This window comes from Oryctolagus cuniculus, chromosome 14 (assembly GCF_051225735.1).
Source record: "Oryctolagus cuniculus isolate XC-2025 breed Fujian yellow rabbit chromosome 14, ASM5122573v1, whole genome shotgun sequence".
NCBI lineage: Eukaryota > Metazoa > Chordata > Mammalia > Lagomorpha > Leporidae > Oryctolagus > Oryctolagus cuniculus.
In genome coordinates, this window is record NC_142880.1 from 37,658,145 (window position 1) to 37,677,716 (window position 19,572).

At 53.1% G+C, this 19,572-nt stretch overlaps 1 protein-coding gene across 1 annotated transcript; it reads left to right on the plus strand.

The window, feature by feature from the left end:
- Nucleotides 1-2,820: 2,820 nt before the first annotated feature.
- FOXD1 (forkhead box D1) lies at nt 2,821-5,199 on the plus strand. The gene has a single exon (XM_070056891.2). The coding sequence runs from the start codon at nt 2,971-2,973 to the stop codon at nt 4,522-4,524; it is 1,554 nt and encodes a 517-aa protein (XP_069912992.2). The 5' UTR covers nt 2,821-2,970; the 3' UTR covers nt 4,525-5,199.
- Nucleotides 5,200-19,572: the final 14,373 nt, after the last annotated feature.

A 19,572-nucleotide genomic window follows, 5' to 3' on the forward strand; every position in this document is an offset into this window, starting at 1 on the left:
GGCCCAAGGACAAAGGCTGAAACTCGGCCGTCCTCGGAGCGGACGGCTCCCGACCACCCGCGGAAAAAGCCAACGCTCGCCCCGGACTGTCCAGGCTGCTGCAGGCGCAGGGGGAGGAACGTCGCGGAGCCGTCTGGCCACATGCGCCTCACGCCCGCACTTGGAGCGTTCCCACCCCGGGCCTAGCCCCAGCGCCGCGCGATGGCCACACAGCGCCGCGCCGCCACCAGGGGGCAGCGCTGCCCTGCGCGGGCCCCTTTCCGCGTCCACGCGAGCAGGGCGAGCAGGAGAGCGGTGGCCCTGGGGAAGGTGCCTGTGTCCTGGACACGCATGAGGCGCGCGGGGGGCTTTCAGGGGGCGCAGGCGGGATTTCCCTGCAGCCGCAGCCCAACACCGGGAGCGCGTTAGGCTCGGGAGCGAAAGGGGGCGCGCGGGACGTGACCCGCTGGGGTTTCCGCGCCTGGAGAACTGAGGGGCGCGGCGCTGCAGGGCGCGTGCAGACGTGCGGCTTCGCTAAGGCACGCAAAGCGCGCGGCGCTCCGGGATGCGGGGTTTCGGCAAAGCTCACCCGCGGCTCTCGTAACACTGGCCGGCCCTGCAGCGGCTCCTGCCGATTGATCTTCCGCTGCGACCTTCGGGAACTCCCCACACATTCCCCTGAGCGGCCCGAAGATAACTTGCCACGTTTTCCAAACGTTTCCAGGGAGGCGCCCTTTAGCCTTGTGGGAAGGGACCTGAGGACACTGCCACGGAGGGAACGCGCCGCCCGCCCCGCGCGCTCTTCCTGGACACGCAAGTTCAGGGCGCGGGACCCCTGGAACCAGGGAAGAGTTCTTCCTCGGTGCTTCGTCCTCACGCACTTCGCCACGCACCAACCCTCGGCGCTGCGGACACCGCGGTGTCTCTTTAGATATCGACCGAGTACTTTGACAACTTACACTTTCCGAGGGTAGGGACCCCTGGCTGCACCCACAGGGCGATGCGATGCCTGAGTCAAGCGCTGATTAACGCAGGCGCAGGTCGACGCAGAGCCCGCCGCAACAATTAAACGGTCCAGCCGTACATCAAACGACAGCCAGTGAAAAATGATTTATTTAGAACGTTGAGGGGTTCCCATAGATCTTTCCAAGATGTATGGTAGATTTTATGGGTCATTTGTAAGTGTTGCATGGCAGTAGCTGCCTTCTGCAACAAAAACTCGATTTTAAAAGGAGTGTTGGATGGAGGAACAGTTTGTTTTTAAGGCTCCGTGATTGATAACGGTAGAGAGCGGGCGTTTCAAGACGTGAAAAGTGCCTGGTGCACGAAATGATACCCACAGGGGCAGCTGAAGATGCTCCTAGAAAAAACCTTCGGCTTTCATTCTCGGTGCTTGTCAGCTGGGCATTTAAATCAGAAAGTTACCTTCTCAAGGCAAGGTCAGCACCTTGAAAGAAAAGCACCTTAAGAGATGCAAAGACCCAGAAGGTGTAGCAGTGTGAATTCGAATTCCACAAAGGACTAGGGTTTTCCAATAGCCAAAATAATCAAGGGCTGATGATAAAGCCAGGCATCCCTAAGACAGCAGTGTCTGTGGCTGGTTCCCCTGCCTTGCGACCTGAAAACGAAAACTGATGCGAATGGAACTGGATTCAGATATTTGACAAATTCGTTTATCTTTACTAGGAGTTACTGGAAATATTGAATGAATTTTCTAAAACCACGTTTTAAAAAGTTGCTCTTAAGTTCTTGTGTATCCTCGTAGCGTCTATTACTAAGCCTGCCTGCGTGGAACTATTATGTACATGTTTCAGTAATTTAGATATTTTGAGATTGCTACGAAACGCTGATCGGGATGGCATTGTTACGGACCGTCCAGTTCGAAGGAACTTGTTTGAGCCGTTACTAGGTGCGACTTGTCTGTGTGTCTTTGGGTTTCCACCAAAATATCCCATCACTTTTCCGCATTCAGTGATGGCTCTCTCCACCCCTAAGGACTCGTCAGGTCTTCTCGGCTGCTCGGACTCCGGAGCGTTCAAGCGCAGGAAGAGTGACCAAAACGCCGGCTTGTTGCGCTCTCATTAACAGACGGCGGAAAACAGACGTCTTTGGAGAAGAACCGAGGGGAACGGGTTGCAGGGTCAATACGCAATTATTGCCGTGCTTAGATGGGGGTTTTCCCCATCGGTTGGCTCGGGGAGTTGGGGGGACCGCTTGTTCCAACAGATCCCCGGGGCGCCCAACCAGGGACCACCTCAGGACGCGGCGGTTCTGCCCCTAGCCAGACGGCTGCGGGGGACCCTGGAGCTATCAGACCCTGTGGCGTTGGGGTGGAGGGCCGAGAAGGGGAGAAGCGGGCTGCGACCCCTGACAGACCACCACGTAATTCAGCCTCCACCGCTTGGGCAGGAATGGCGGGGGTCCTCCTTCCTCCCCGCCCTCGCGTGCGCTGCCCCCGCCTACGGGTGAACTTTCTCTCCCGAACACGGCTGATTTCCGAGCTCGCTCTCCCTTCCCTCGGCCGCGCTCTGACGTGCGCACCATGTGACAGGCCCCCTTCTGCTATAAGCCCGGGAAAGGTCCGCCCTCTCCTGGACTCAGCCCCGGCCTCGCCGCGCTCCGTGTCCGGGCTCTCACACGTCCCGCACCCTCCCGCGCGCCCGACAGCTTGGATTCGCCCACCCCTCCACGGAACCGACCGAAGCCGAGCCGCGGAAGAGAAGGTCAAGTCCTCTGCCCCGGCTGGTGCGCGCCGAACCCCGGAGCGCGGAAGGCGCGCGACGAGTGCGGCGGCGGCGCGAGAGTTCCAAAGTCGCCGCGCGAGGCCCCGCCGCGGCCCGCGAGGCCCCACGCACGCAGCCCCGGCCGCCGGCGCCGCCGCGCCCCCAGCGTGGCGCCCCCGGGCCGGGCCGGCAGCCCGGGACCCGGGCTGGGGCGCGCGCGGAGCCCGGACTCCGGCGCCCCTATGTGCCACCCCGCCGCGCCACAGCTATGACCCTGAGCACGGAGATGTCCGATGCCTGCGGCCTCGCCGAGGAGACAGATATCGACGTGGTGGGGGAGGGAGAGGACGACGACGACGAGGAAGAGGAGGACGACGACGAGGGCGGCGGCGGCGGGCCCCGGCTGGCCGTGCCCGCGCGGCGGCGGCGGCAGCTGCGGCGGCGGCGCTCGTACGCAGGCGAGGACGAGCTGGAGGACCTGGAGGACGACGACGACGACGACGACATCCTGCTGGCCCCGCGCGCGGAGGGCTCCCCGGCGCCCCCGGGCCCGGCCCCGGCGGCGGGGCCCGGGGCCGGAGGGGGCGGTGGCGGCGGTGGCGGCGGCGCGGGCGCGGGCCCGGGCGCTGGGGGAGGCGGCGGCGGTGGAGGCGGCGGCGTGGGCGCGGGGGGCGCGGGCGGCGGCGCCAAGAACCCGCTGGTGAAGCCGCCGTATTCGTACATCGCGCTCATCACCATGGCCATCCTGCAGAGCCCCAAGAAGCGGCTGACGCTGAGCGAGATCTGCGAGTTTATCAGCGGTCGCTTCCCCTACTACCGGGAGAAGTTTCCCGCCTGGCAGAACAGCATCCGCCACAACCTCTCGCTCAACGACTGCTTCGTCAAGATCCCCCGCGAGCCGGGCAACCCGGGCAAGGGCAACTACTGGACGCTCGACCCCGAGTCGGCCGACATGTTCGACAACGGCAGCTTCCTGCGCCGGAGGAAGCGCTTCAAGCGCCAGCCGCTGCTCGCGCCCAGCGCGGCCGCCGCCGCGGAGTCGCTGCTGCTGCGTGGCGCGGGGGCCGGGGGTGGCGCGGGCGACCCCACCGCCGCTGCTGCAGCCGCCGCCGCCGCCGCTGCCGCCGCCGCTGCGCTCTTCCCGCCCGCGCCGCCGCCGCCGCCGCACGCCTACGGCTACGGCCCCTATGGCTGCGGCTACGGCCTGCAGCTGCCGCCCTACGCGCCACCCTCGGCGATCTTCGCCGCCGCCGCCGCCGCCTTCCACCCGCACTCGCCCCCGCCGCCGCCGCCCCCGCCGCCGCCGCCGCCGCCGCCGCCCCCGCCGCACGGCGCGGCCGCCGAACTGGCACGGACCGCCTTCGGCTACCGGCCGCACCCGCTCGGCGCCGCGCTGCCCGGCCCCCTGCAGGCCTCGGCGGCCAAGGCCGGCGGCCCGGGCGCCTCGGCTCTGGCGCGCTCGCCCTTCTCCATCGAGAGCATCATCGGGGGCAGCCTGGGCCCGGCCGCCGCCGCTGCCGCCGCCGCGGCCGCGGCCGCTGCCGCTCAGGCCTCGCCCTCGGCCTCGCCGGCCGCGCCGGCCGCGCCCGCACCCGCACCCGCACCCGCGCTCGTGTCCGGCTCCGGGTCCAGCGGCGGCGGCGGCGGCGGCTGCGCGACGCAGGCGGCTGCGGGCCCGGCCGCCGCGCTCACCCGCTCGCTCGTGGCGGCCGCCGCCGCCGCCGCCTCCTCCGTCTCCTCGTCGGCCGCGCTGGGGACTCTGCACCAAGGGACTGCCCTGTCCAGTGTGGAGAACTTTACTGCTAGGATTTCAAATTGTTAATAACGCTGTTAGCGCCCTGAGAACAGCAGGTAGGAACCCCGGCTCCTTTATTCGTCTGGGTGGTTTGGGGTTCGTTTTCGCTGTCTTGCAGTCTCGCACACAGACGGTGCGGGACTGACTCCGGGCGCGCCGCTCGGCTCCGCGGGTCCCTCTATTTATGCACGGGCGCCCCGCGCCGCAGCCCCCGCACGGGCCGGGCAGGAGCGGGGCGCTGACGGGGGCCGCCAGTCCAGGCACTGGGGCCTGCCTTGACCTTAAGCAGATTGAAGGAAAAAAAAAAAAAAAAATCGAAGCCTTTTCAAGGTGTAGAGATTCTCAGGTCCAGGCGTTGAACAAAGTTCATACTGTTCAAAAGAAGAGTAATACACACGTAGTGAAAGGATTGAAAATGCCGGCGAAGCAATACTTTTTATTGGAGGACACTTGTCTGATGTACTTTCTCATGAAAAGGAAGCAATGATTAACATGTTTACACAAGCAAAAAAAAAGTCAAATTATCGTTTCTTATTTTAACCTGTGTTTTGTATCATAATGGACACGCGGAATTTTAATTTTGTACTTACTGCGTATTCTCTACAAGGGGTATTGTAAATTTTACGGCAATTATTATTGTACTATTCTAATGTAAGATTTTTACACTTTTTCAGAAATAAAATGCTTACTTTTTAAAGAAAACCCACTAAGATGAGTGGCTTTGGTCGTCCTCTTCTTAGATTATTTTCTTTTCTGTTAAGAAAAGTTTCTATGTGGGGTAAATAGGAACCTGCTATAGAGTAGCTCTAACTAGTATTTTCAAAGAGAAGTTAGCAGAAGCATCACGCCATGATTTTTCATTGTGACTTCCTAAGTCAAAACCATCACAGGAAATCAGAAATTATTTTTAAACGACTACAGATAAAAGTTACTGGGGTGTGCATCTCCAAGTCTGACTCTGTTCTCTTTTAGAGGGTGTTCAGACATTTTAGAGCAAAGCCAGTTACTGTAAGAGGAATTTTTATGTTTGAGTGTTCCACTTCATTTATTTTCTGCTCACTTTTCACAACAGTTGCACATATCTGAAAAATATCTACAACATACTATTATGTTGTAATAGAGGCAAAGAGGCAGTTTCTGGCTTAACATTTTTATTAGGAAAATTGAGAGGCCTATCAGTAAAGTGATGTGAGACAATATGTGCAAATATGAATAAATCGCATCTGATCACCCCAGTGTTTAAAGTGGAGTTCCAGTCGTTGGATACAGAGGATTTTTAAACTTGAAAAGCACACTTAATACTGAGATTCTTTTAAAGTGAATAATCCAGGGTATGGAAGAGGAATCTTTAATTTGAGGATAGCGCAAGTGTTCAGGAGTAGGAAGTGAAAATGGGTCAGGTCTTTACTGAATGAATTCTATTTAGAATGAAAGTGATGTAGTATACTGCATTCCCACTTAAGGCTTTTCATTGACTACTTGTTGGGTGGAATTCCTACTTTGGGGGAAAAACGTGGCACCAGTTTTGATGACTAGATGTTATTGTGGCCTGGAGCAGTGAGGCGTATGGGATACCTAATTTAAATGCTTAGCATCAGTGTCTTGCAAGTGGAGATTAAATCTGGACTGGAGAGCTACAGGTTTAACTTACAGGTTGGTGAAGTGTGCGTTGTAGGCCAGTATTTTCCGGCGATACTCAGTCCTGACATCCTGCCCTCTCCTCCCTTCAGCAAGGGCAGAACTGACTCAGCCGCAGGAGGAGGGGCTTGCTTTTTTGTTTTCTTCCTATGAAATGTTTGAAAGAGGTTAAATAAGAGGTTAGTGTAAACACACTCACCCTCAAACTTACCACTAAATATAGAGATACAAGTTGAAATGCTGGTAGATCAAAATCCTATATGCAATAAAGTTACCTTTGCCCGAGCCCGCCGGCCGAGAGAGGAGATACCCCGGCCCCGAGAACCCCCGCGCGCCGCCGGGGTGGGGGTGCAGAGGCGCGGGCAGGCGGCACCGCCTTCTGCAAGGCTCAGGGCTGGGACCCAGATGAGAACGCAGTTGCGGAGAGAGGGCCGAGGACAAAGCCGCGAGTGTTTTTTAATGTTTGCATGCTGCATAGATGCCCTGAGAGCTGGCGGTCCGAGCTAAGTCCTCTCCGGTTCAGATTCCCGCGTCTTTTAAAAAAAAAAAAAAAAAAAACCGCGGGGACTAGTTGCACCCCGCAGGGTGTCGGTGCGTTTCAGAGAAGGGCGAGGAGGCCCTGGACGATCCAGCGCTCCTGGGCTCCCGCTGCCACCGCGCGCGAGCGCGCGCGCTGGAGCCCGCACGCTGCAAAGGCAGCGCGCGCCTCGATGTCCCGTGCTGCGTCCTGCCCCTTCAGCGCCCCCACCCTCGGGGTCTGGGATCCCTCCCCGACTCTGCTGACCCTCGGGCCTGCTCGGTGGGGCGGACGACCCTGGGGGAGCGAGAGCCGGCAGACGGGTATGGGCTGGAAAGGTGCTGGCCGCTGGCCGCTAGGCCAGGGCCGAGGGGTAGGAGGGGAGCGAGGCGCTGGCCGGGGGTGCGGGGCGCGCCCCGTCAGGCCGCGCGGGCGAGCAGGTGCTGGAACAAAGGCCGCCGGGCTCCCGCAGCCCTTGCCGGGAGAGGACGGCTCCTCCCGGGGCTCCTCATTCGCATGCAAATCCCGCGCCGGTCCCCTGTTCTTTGAAGGCAAACAGAAGGATGTTTGTGTGTTTGTAGGGGCGAAGCCTGCTTGAACAAGCCTTCCTCAATAGGCTGGGTCTCGAAAAATAAACCAGTTGGACAAACATTGGCCACCAGCGCTCCTCCTCCCAACTACAAAGTGTGGATTTGCTACAACTCATTAACCCGAAGCTTTTCTTCCCTTCTCCTTGTTTCCCTGCTCATCAAACGCCCCCGTAGAGCTCGACACAAATGACCGCGGCGCAGTCGGGAGGGAATTGCAGTTAATAGGGAGAGGGATGTATTGGGGCTAATGGTGCAGGCGGCTCCCGGAGAAGGACCACACAAAAAGGAACCTCTCCTTTCAGGGCCCCGTTGTGCCGCGGAGACTTAATCTGCAGCTAGATTTAGCCAAATGTTATCTATTGCGCGGGTAATGAAGCCCTTATGGACTGAATTGCTCCTTGTACCACACAGGGTGTCATGACCTTAGATGCTTCTTGGTTGATTTCTTTTTCTTTTTTTCCCCTCCACGAGGTAATTATTTTATTTCTTTAAAATCAGATCCCAGAGCCTCTGCTCAACGCGTTTCCTCTGCATCCCCATCCTGTCCAGTTTTTTAAGGACCACTTTCCTTTTTCTTAAGAAGCAGCAGCAGCAGCAGCAGCAAAACTCGGGAGGCAAAGGGACAGATAGTCTGAGAGCCTTTCCCGTTGTTTTAACTCGCCGGAGCGTCTTTCTGATTACTCATCTCCACTTCTGGTCTCCTCCCCAGGAGCCCCTTCCTGCCCAACATTTCTGGTGAAGGAACTGGAATTTTAGACATATTTGTTGTCAACACGCTTAGAGGGCCCAAAGTCCCCACGCATTTCAGGAGGCTTCTGCCTTCCACAGTCCACCACCGCCACCCCCTGCCTTTTATTTATTTATTTTATTTTTTATTTTTGTAAACCCACCATCTCTCCCTGAGCCAGCCTCAGAGCTGGGGAGCCGGCTGTTCCGAGGAAAGGCGATTATTCTGATGGAGTGCCAGCCGGCCTCATTTATTAAAGGCTGTCCCAGGCCGCGGTTGAGGCTGTACCTGTTTTGTTTTCGTCTCTCTGGCCCCGGGGGCTCTGATTTCCTCGCCTGGCCGAGGAGCACACTTGGAGCAGCGAACCTTGTTATTACAACTGCTGTTGATGGGTAGGGAGCCGATCTTATACCTAAAGTCAGGAACCGAGGGCTCTACTTAGAATTTAAAACTTCTCTGCTGGCTCCACGTTCTGCTCACACCTGTTTTTGTTACCGACCAAGAAGAGTCATTCTGGGGCAGCTTGGCGGTCCGCTTAGCAGCAAACTCAGTCCAAATCAGAAATCTGCCCAGGAACCGTCCAGGCTCCTCCAGGGAGGCATCCACATATGTTTGATTGGAATGCCAGGGGTCCCCCACCCGCTTTAGAACTGAGCCAGACAAGGACGGGCCTGGGGAGCAGAGGACGAGTGAAGCGGGCCCAGCATTGTCCACATCCATTCTTGTTGCTGCTGGTTTCCTGGTGGTGCAGCTGGGTCACACACATGCACACACAGGCATGCACACTCGCTGCCCGTCATCCACCGCTCGCCTCCCTTCTCCCCCTATGATTTTGTAATTAGACATATGCTTTGTGTTGGTCAATGTGCTTGATGTCACGGCCAGGGAGACGTGGCGTGTTTACAGGACCACGCATGAGAATGTGTAAATATGTTTAGTGTAAAATCTGGCCCTTCGACTTCAGCAGTAAATACCCTGCCAACACGGATACAATTACGTCTGACAGAAAGACAGAGGATCTGATCATGAGCAGCTGCTCAGGGCTCTGGGGGGCTGAGCCTTTCCCGACTGAATTCGCTTTGCAGATAATTTCTTTGCGTGTCACATCTCTCTAATCACATCTTTCCCCTTGATGTGAACGGCTTGGGCTCTTTTTTTATTACTGACCCCTCTGGCATGCAGGAAACTTCCTGGTTCATTCCTCCAGCTTCTTTGCCAGGAAAATACTATTCAGTAACAAGAAAAACATAGCAAGAGAAAGCCACTGATGATGGTCATGGATCCTGATTGGAGCCTCCAGGTGTGATAGGGTGGCGAAGAGGGAAAATGAAGACGAAAAACTATTAGCTTCTGACCCCTATTTATAATTTTTCTTGATGTTGTCATTAGCATCCTAGCTTTAAAAACTTTTTTTTTCAGTGACTGTAACTTTTTAAAGTATGTTTTTTAGGGGACAAATAGAAAGGAGCACAAGTCTCAATAGCATCACACAAAGCGGACACACCCATGTCACCATGTCACCCACCATCCAATTAGCAGCTTAGATGTCATCCAGGCACCAGGAACCCACCGCACATTAACTTTTTAAAAGGAATTTCACTCATATTTCTCCCAACTGTGCTGTGAGACAGTACAGACAAGAATTATTACTGACCCCATTTTACAAATAGAGATCTCAAGGCTCAAAGGAGATCAAATGACTTGGCCAAGGTCACAGCTACTGGGACAGCGGCACTGGAGCCCCGGCACTGGAGCCCCGTTTTCTCTCCACTACATCACACTGCCACTTTGTTTCTGTCATTGTGATTTATGAAACCCCACTGGAGTCGGGAAGTTGCCTCTGAGGCTGCCGTGTAAAGTCATTGATTTCTTGTCGGATTTTGTGCACTGTTGCCACACCCTCCTCCCTACCGCTTCCACTTCTTGTTTTAGACACAGTGGGAATTGATGGCTAATTATTTCCAAGGCGTACCTTCCTCCTTCCTGATGCTCTCCTAGCATCTTTTCCCCATCAGCAATCCTTAAAGCATCACACACAGAGAGCACTCACCTTTGTCCCATTGACCCCTTTCCTCTGCTTTTCTTGTTGACTTTTAGCGGTCCAGATCAACCAGTTTAGAATTGTTTGCATAATTGCTAAGCAGGTCTTACAACCTGCCTTAAGGACACATCCTCCCAGTGCAGAAGAGGGAAGGCTGTGTGAGGAGGCAGATCCGTTGATTAAACACTCAATGAGAAGGCATTTTTCTGAGGCTGCGTCTCCTCTCCCCTCCAGATGCACAGTCCTAGGCTTAACCTCCTTTGAACAGTTGCACAGTCTCCGCTGCACAGGAACCTCTCAAGTGACCAGCCCACCTGGAGCCCCCACCAGCCTCGCCAGAGGTCTCCCTAAAAGGCTTGTGGGAGAATCCCAGGCTACCTGCTAGCTCACCTTCGTCTCTTGCCAGCCAGAGGCCTCCCAGGAGCTCAGACTCCCCAGGCAGGGGCCGGGCGGCTGCTTCAGCCAGTACCGAGACAGCCAGGCTACAGTCAGTGCCGAGATGGGGCCTGCCCCTGGTGGGCTGCAGAGCACAAAGGAGAGCAGTCTTTCCCAGGGACAGTGCTGAATGCAAGAGTCCACCGACTTTCTAGAGAGCAGGTGGGTTTTAGTTTAAAAGCCAGAAACCTTTTTCTTTTGATTTCTACATATTAAGAGACTTCTAGTGGCAGGGGTGGGGGGTGAGGGGAAGGTGAGGGGGTGGAGAAGCATCAGCATCAGTAGGTTTAGTTAGGGAATCTGGAAAATTCCAGTTCAGAGTTTGAGATTAGAAGGCTTGGAAGGATAATTTTCTACTACTCTTACATCGACAGTGGCTTTCTTTTTCAGGGTAGGGTGTTTTCCTGAATATAGGATGTTACTGCTAGTAGAATATATCTGGTCCGTTAAGCTGGATACAAGCTAAGTGGAATGTCCTAGGCCCAGCACCAGGAGGCGGGGTGGGGGTGGGGCCTAGCCTGTTTCTCCCTGGCCCCAGAGGAAGACAGGCATAGACTGAGGATTCTGTCCTACTTGAAACCCCTGATCAACAAACTGGCAAAGAAAAAGAGTGCAGGGCAGAGATTAATTATGGCAAAAGGCAGAAGTGTTTTTGCACACTTGCCTAGGAATTCTCATTAAAATAGCTGGAAGGCAGGTATTTCCAGCAATGAAGTGATTCATTTCTCTGAAAAGTCTACAATAAAGGGTTATTTTGGAGAAAACATCACTTTGTTTTTGCTTATTTTTTGGTAGAGAATTTCATATATATGAAAATGTGCAGGATGACATTCTGTTAAGATGACTGACTATGGAGAGAGTGAAGAAAAAAAAATCACAAGCCAAAAAATCTGCAAAGCCTGCAAGAGAATACAGAAGACATTTACATTTTTAAAATTTAATGTGGGATCATTTTTCACCCTCATTTATAGCTTTTTAAATTTTTGGTGGGGTGGCCGAGTTTTGAGAATCAAATAATATAATTAAGTGAAAATGCTTTAGAAAACATAAAACCTATACTAATGTAAAGAATTATCCTGTGTGGCTTCTTCCCACATCTTTATTCTTCTAGGGAAAATGAAAAAAAATTAACCTTTGAAATATACTCAAATCCTTAAATTGTTAAAAGGAATCTTTGGCTATATACAAAAACTCATCTTTCTTACAAATTCACACCCCAATATAGGAAACAAATTGTTACCTAGTCTTTCCTAGAAGTAATGAGGGTAAAAGAGATGGCTTAATGTTTTATTTCAACCAAACGTGTATTTGGACAGATAACTTTCTCCCCTCTTCTAAAATAAACAAACCAAGTGTGTTTTAAATCCACTCTGCTAGTCTCTTGCTGTTTCTTTCCTCTACTTACTTATCTACTGATCATGTCTTTAACCTCTAAGCTTTGAAAAGTGGGATTAGTCTGCACTATTTATTGAGCACCTGCTATATTGCAAATCCTTTTATTCCCACTTTAAATATAGGAAACCAATTAAAGAATTCCCGCCATCACACTGCCTCTACTAACAAGAGTGCACTGCTCACAGAACAAGAGGACTGGTGGGGAGAAGGCTAGGACGACTTTTTTTTTTTCTTTTCATTTCTCCATGAAGAAAACCATTGTTTTTCATTGCCCCAAATCTTGCTAGTATGTAAACTAACCTGCCAGCAGTTCCTTGGCAGTATCTTTCTGGTATGGCCAATTCACTCACAAAATGTCTAACACACCGTAGTGTCCGTGTGGTGTGGGGGTTTCTCAGGCTGAGAACTATGGCTCTGCGCTTCCTCTAAAGTATGCGGATTTTACTAAGGGCTCGCCTCATAGCCACCGCGGTCATTTCTCTACGGAGATCTGGAAAGGGAACACTATGTGTTCAGGTCGTCAGCTACTGCTGTGAACTGAGACAGAATGAGTTGAGGTCCACATGGGTTTGTGGAAAGTTCTAGGCCACTCCCCTCCACCCCCTCCCCCGCTTTTGCTTATCTTTTTATTACCATAGAGAGTGAAACATAAAAATACAGTGTATTTTTCCTTGTATTATTTTATAAACATTTAAATAAACTATCTTTCCACTTGCAGAAGTTGCAATTTGTAGACTCAGTCCGAGGGTCCGGGTTTTGCACCACTGAGGGTGTACGGGTGCCCAAGAGTTTTTCCACGTATATTCAAGCATCAGCCTCACCTTTAAGTCGTCCTCACCAAAGAACTTAGTCCAAGTCACCAACTTTGGGTCTAGTTTTCTTCTCCAAAAGGAATCAGGGGTACAGAGGATAAAAATAGAATGCTGAGGCCCTCTGCGTCCTGTCTTTCTATTTAAGGAATTTAGTCTTTCCTCGTCCTCTCTCGCTCCCTCCCTCCCCGCCCCCACCCCATCTGCACGCAGAGCGAGACGCCAGCAAATGGTCTCCCACACGTCTTCAGAATTAGGGAGCCGGTGGGTGCGGGTTGTTGTTGTAACTCTATTCTGTAACGAAAGCCCTGGCATGCAATAAATCTGCCCCCAAAGACTTGGGGATCTTTTGATTTGAAAAATCGGATTCCTTTTGTGGAAAGGGTTGACAGGAACCTGAAAGGATTAGTTGCATTCCTCGTAGGATAATTTTTACTGGCAACATTTTGAAACGATTTGGTCCCTTTCAGACCTGAAACAATGTCCAGAAAAATGATCTAACGAGACCTGCATTGTCTTCCTTTGTCCCCGAAGCCTCTCGCCGCCTGTGCCAAGGTCTTGGTAGCGCTTTGACGGTTTTCCTCCTGAGCAGCGCACCGAATTCGCTTCCGACCGGCCTCTCTGCTGGCCGCGACGCTGTCTTCTGCCAAGGGCCTGGCCGCGTTTTCCCAACGTCAGCTCGCAAAGTGCAGCCAGAGCGGGTGGTCTGCCTCTCGGCGGTGCCGCGCCAGGGACGCGGCGCGGAGCCGAGGTTCGTCTGCGGGAAGGCCCGGCTTGCGGTCGCCTGCAGGAGCCGGGCGAGGCGGCGCGCACTTCCCGAGACGGCCACCGTCCTGCCTTCCCGGAGGGAGAGATGGTCGCTTTTCTCTCCTTTTCTGCCTCGTCCGCCCCCAGGAGCCCCAGGCAGGGCCGGGGAGCGGCCGGCCTTCCCCAGGCAGACGGCCGCTGTGCTGCGGCGAGCGGGCCCGGGCGACCGCGCTCCCCGCCTCCCGGCCCTCTCCAGTGTTTATTTTGTTGTCAGCGGACTTATCAAGATGTTAGTTTGCTGGAGGTTCTGACCTGCCCAGGCGCTTAGGCGGCTCGGCCGGGCTTTCCCCTCTGTTTTTACACCTGCACAAACTCCACCGCACTCCCCTGTCTGATTTATAGCCCAATTAAAGGTTCAGTGTTCTCCAAGCCACCCGCGCCGCTCCCTTCCCCGCCTCCCGCCGGCCGCAGCCAGCGCAGGAATGCGCCCGGCCGGGGCTTGAGGCCGGCCCGGGGCAGGGGCGGCTGGGCGCGGGCGACCGGCCTGCGCGCGTAGCAGGGCGAGGGCGCCTAGCAGGCTCTCCAGCCCACAGCCGCGCGCAGTTAGGCCTCGCTCCCAGCCCCAAGTTTTCTCCTGCCCGGGGTTCCGCCTTTATGGGGATGAGGCGCTGCGGGGACAGCGCGCGGAGCCGAGGCAGCCGGGCGCGAGGAGCGGCCACGTGGCGCCGAGGCCCCGCTCAGACCTCCGCCGGCAGCCCGGGCCCCGCAGCCCGCGCCGCCAAGTGCGCTCGCCTCCATTCGGTTTTTCCGTGCAAGGCGCGGCTCCAGGAGGGGCGTTGAGGCGCTGGGCCGGGGCGGGAGACTGTGCCCGCTCGTCCACGGCCCTTCCATCGGAGCCCGCGACCTGGAGACGCTCCTCGGGGAAGCGGGTGGCTCCCGCGGCCCGCCGGGGCTGTGGGCGGGAGGCGCGGGGTCAAAGACCGCCCAGCCGGCGGTACGACCGGGCCCAGCCTCCTCCTTGGCGGCCCTTTCTTTGCAAGAGAACAGGCGGCAGCCCAGCCGGGATGGGCACATTGAGCATCCTGCTTCCCCAACTCCGTCTTGTGTGCGGCTATCAATCCACCTTTCTAATTAGACTAATTAGGAGCGCTCTGGAGAGTCGCTGCGCGCGGGGGCCGAGCTGCTGAGCCTCTCTGAAAAGAGCCCAGCCCTGAATGGCCACGCTGGGGGCCAGGCGGGGGCCTGTGCGACGCATTCAGCGCACGGTAACAGTGGCTACATTTATCCCGGGCCCCTGAAAAGAGGCTCGATTAAAACGCTCGCGGACGAATGCCACCCTGCATCCCCACTCTAATTAGAGGGGCCCGGAGCGGTGGCGGCAGCGCACCGGACCCCGCGGACCCCAGTTCTACGCGCAGCCATCCCATTTCCTTCCGCAGACAAAAGTCTGCAACCTCCCCACCTGTTGCCCGGCCCTGGCTCTCCCACGCGTCCCGACATCCTTCTCCCTGGCCCTACCGCGCTGCGGATCCGGCCAACGGCGTTAGAACGCACGGCGCCTCGGCCGCCCTTTCTGCCCCAGGCAGCTCCTTTTGCATTCCGTGGGCTCCTCCGTGTAGTCCTCTTCGCCGGCGGTCCTCCTACTTTCTCACCTTGTCTGCGTAGAGCTCTCCCCTAGCCCTATCCCCATCCTTTACCACGAAATTTGCACGTCGAGCACTTGGGAATGAGGAAAGTGGACCAGGTGCCCTCCGGAGCCGCTATCTGGGTCGCCACGTTCTACCGTAGGCGTCGTTTGCATAAATAACCCGCACTTTTTTGTCGCCAGTTTTCTAAGGAAACTGTGGAGCACGCACTGGCGTCTAGATAGTGCACTTCCTGTACTTCGAAGCCTTCTTCCTTTCCTCCCAGCCCACCCCCACGGATGTCCTAAGAAGTGAAGTCTGGCTTCGTCCAGTTCTTGAGGCATGCTGTTGCCTATAGCCTGTGGTTTATTTGTGGACTTGTTTTCTTTATTCTCATGGTTTAGTAGGAAGCATCCCAGACCCAAGATATTGGGGCATTAAAACAGAAGTGGCAGATACACTGCAGCTACAGAGTTTGTATTGGGAGCGGTGGTGTCGGTTTTGTTGGTGAGACAAAATGTATCTGACTTTTTACAAAAATGTCAAACATTTTGCCTTAAATTAAAGATGATCAAGGTTTGTTTTCTCTCTCTCTCTCTCTCTCCCTTCCTCCCTCCCTCCCTTACTTCCTCCCCCTCCAGTTTTAATCCTTCTTTTTGGAAAAGATCCAGATGTACAAAGAAATATCATCAGGTCACTGTTCCTGATCATGTTAATTTAGAAAATGGAACTTCAGCAAAAGATGCTATTAAGTAAATGTCAACCCACAGCAGGCAAAATTCCTTGGATCCATACCTCAAAAAAAAAAAAAAAGGAGTGAAATATATCAATAATTTAACAACTAAAACATGCATGACCTTGCAACTTAAATCTGGCTTGGTAAGAAACTGAGAGGGAGCAGAACATAGGAGAGGTGAGGAAACTGGCCCATTTGCATTGGGGAAAATTAGAATTTGGAAGTTTTGAAATGAAAAACCAAAAATCTCTGATTTAATTGCCAAACCCTTTAATTTTTCATTTCAGATATTGATTTAATTTTTTAATTTTTAAAAATATTTATTTATTTATTTGAAGGCAGAATTACAGAGCGACAGAGGCAGAGAGAGGTCCTCCATCCCCTGGTTCACTCCCCAAATGGCTGCAAGGGCCCCTGGAGCTAGGTCAATCTGAAGCCAGGAGCTTCCTCCAGGTCTCCCACGTGAGTGCAGGGCCCAAGGACTTGGGCCATCTTCTACTGCTTTCCCAGGCCATAGTGGAGAGCTGGATCAGAAGTGAAGCAGCTGGGACTCAAACCGGAGCCCATATGGGATGCCAGCACTGTAGGTGGTGGCTTTTCCTGCTAAGCCCCAGCACTGGCCCTGTTGATTTAATTTTAATGAAAGAGTATCATGTGTACAGGAAAGTGTCCAGCTCCTCAGTGTGGAATGTGGTGAGTTGCACACGCTCACATACATGCACCTGTGTGACTGTTAGTGAGATCAAGTCATAGAACATTTTAAACACACCAAAAAGAACTCCAGGCCCCTCTCTAACAGACAATCTGTCCACCCACCCACTATTCCCACTCCTCTCACCATACATTAGTTTTCCATGTTCTTGAACTTGATATAAGTGGGATCATACAGCATATATGTAGTCCTTTGATTGGTGTGTCTCACTCATTACTGTGTTCAGAAGATTCATCCCATCAATATGATGGCAAGTCATTGAGAATTATGTCATCAGTGTGGATAAAGACTGAGAGACGGACTCCGGGAAGCTTTACCTTAGTCTGAAATGGAAGCAAACACCTTTCTCCCTCTAAAAGCTCCAACATCTCATAATTTTGTGGTTGTAAGTTAGTAAATGAAAAGAAATAATTTACCTCTGATAACTGTTAGCTACATCATTTTCAAGATGCGGTTGTGGGTCAGTGTAAGGGAGCAGAAGCCACAAGCTGCTTCTGTAATTGGACTCTATTTGCTACTTGCCATTTCACCCTCCACGACCAGTGGTCGGTATTCTGGGCCTCTTCACAGAGAATGGCCTGAACTTGAGGGAGAGAGCAAATTGCATCCAGTGTGTTCTGTCTCAGGCATGCAAGCACTTACTGCAGCAGCCTGTCAAGTGCACTTCCAATTCTGTGTGTGAGTAAAGTGTTCATTTTGCAACAAATGTAGCCGCTGTGCTTTGCTCCATCCTGAGCGGTTTACTTTGGACAGAGAAAAGCAGAGCAAATTTACTGCAGAATCACACTCACTCCCTGTCCCCCAGCATCTCACAAACCCAGCTCTCTCACGGATGCATGCTGTGGATGACCAGAAAAGCAACCGTGCAGCCCGTGGTTTGTCCTGCCTCCCCTGGACAGATAGAACAGGATGCAGCCAGTAGAGCTTTCTCCCAGGAAGGGCAGCATGTGGGGGCACAGGCACGTTCATCTCATGTGGGGAATGATAAGAGGAGGTGAAGTGAGTTTGTGGTCACTCATGCTGGCCATTGCTAAATTTGAAGTTGGGACACACCCTTTCATAATCTGAAGTCTAAAAATTCATATAAAATAAAGCTGGAAGTTCATACTAAGGAAGACAGCGTGAAGGTAGAAATCATCCTCACTGAATTAGCACAATACCACCCAAATAAATTGAGCCAATAATTCCCAAAAATAACTAAAGAAACTACACACCCTTTAGAATAGTTAAAAAATAGTAAAAATACAAAATACTAGCAAGGATAAATAAATTTCTCATATATAACCTGTATAATGTAAATTATATTGTCAACTCCGGAAAATGGTTTGCCGGTTCCTTACAAAACACAACATGTGTGCACTTGCCTCACAGCCTGGCAATTCTGTAGGGAATTCATCTTAAAGAAATGAAATTCTTTCTAATATTTTTTAAAATTTATTTGAAAAGTGGAGTTATAGAGAGGAAAGAGAGGGAGGGAGGGAGAAGAAGGGAGGGAGGGAGGGAGGGAGAGAGAGATCTTCCATCCACTGCCCAAATGGCTGCAATGGCTAGGGCTACTTTCGCTGCTTTGGGCTCATTAGCAGGGAGCTGGATTGAAGTGGAGCAGCTGGGACAAGAACTGGTAACCATGTGGGAGGCTGGCATTGCAGGCAGTGGTTTTACCCACTACACCACAGTGCCAGCTTCTATTTTTATCTTTTAAAAATTTTGTTTATTTGAGAAGGGGAGAGAAAAGGAGAGAGAGTGCGAGACAGAGAGCTCCCACCCGCTGGTTCACTCCCTGAATGCCCTCCATGCCTGGGCTGGGTCAAGTCTGAAGCTGGGAACCAGGAACTCAATCCAGTTCTCCCACTTGAGAGGTAGGGATCCAATTACTTGGACCATCACCACTGCCTTTTAGGGTCTGTTTTAGCAGGAAACTGAAGTCAGGAGACGGAGCCAGAACTTGAATCTAGGCACCATGATGTGGGATATGAGCATCTTAGTAGGTCAACACCTATTTTCATCAACAACTTTCTTTCTTTTAAAAGATTTATTTATTTGAAAGTCAGAGTTACACAGAGAGAGGAGAGGCAGAGAGAGAGAGAGAGAGAGAGAGAGAGAGAGAGGTCTTCCATCCCCTGGTTCATTCCCCAATTGGCTGCAAGAGCCGGAGCTGTGCAGATCGGAAATCAGGAGCCAGGAGCTTCTTCTGGGTCTCCCACACAGGTGCAGGGACCCAAGCACTTGTGCTATCTTCTACTGCTATCCCAGGCCATAGCAGAGAGCTGGTTGGGAAGAGGAGCAGCCAGGATTCGAAGTGGCGCCCATATGGGATGCCAGCACTTTAGGCCAGAGCCTAACCCACTGGGCCACAGCACCGGCCCCAACAACTACTTTCCTTCCTTCCTCTTTCTTTCCTTCTTTCTTTCTTTCTTTCTTTCTTTCTTTCTTTCTTTCTTTCTTTCTTTCTTCCTTCCTTCCTTCCTTCCTTCCTTCCTTCCTTCCTTCCTTCCTTCCTTCCTTCCTTCCTTCCTTCCTTCCTTTCTTTCTTTCTTTCTTTCTTTCTTTCTTTCTTTCTTTCTTTCTTTCTTTCTTTCTTTCTTTCTTTCTAGATTTATTTTGTTTATTTGAAAGGCAGAGTTACAGAAAGGAAGAGACACAGAGAGAGAAAGGTCTTCCATCCACTGGTTCACTCCTCAAATGGCTGAAGCCAGGAGCCAGGAACTTCTACCAGGTCTCCCACGTGGGTGCAGGGGCCCAAGTGCTTGGACCATCTTCTACTGCTTTCCCAGGTGCATTAGCAGGGAGCTGGATCAGAAGTAATTTGCAACCAGTGCCCATATGGGAATGCCAGCACAGCAGGTGGCACAACCCTGGGCCCCAACAACTTTTATTTCTAAAAACAAAACAAAACAAAACAAAACAAAACAACAACAACAACAACAACAAAACAAAATAAATGAACTAACTCACATGTCCTTCAATGGACAGAACACTGCAATAGTCATACATAGGAATCCCGAACAGCTAAAAGGAATAAACTATGGGTGTTTGCAGCAAGCTGGATCTCAAGGACATAATGCTTAGTGAAAAAAGTCAGCCCCCAAAGCATAGCAACTGC

What these genes read in the sequence shown, in the direction of transcription:
- FOXD1 (XM_070056891.2), top strand. Translation starts at nt 2,971, where the DNA reads ATGACCCTGAGCACGGAGATGTCCGATGCCTGCGGCCTCGCCGAGGAG.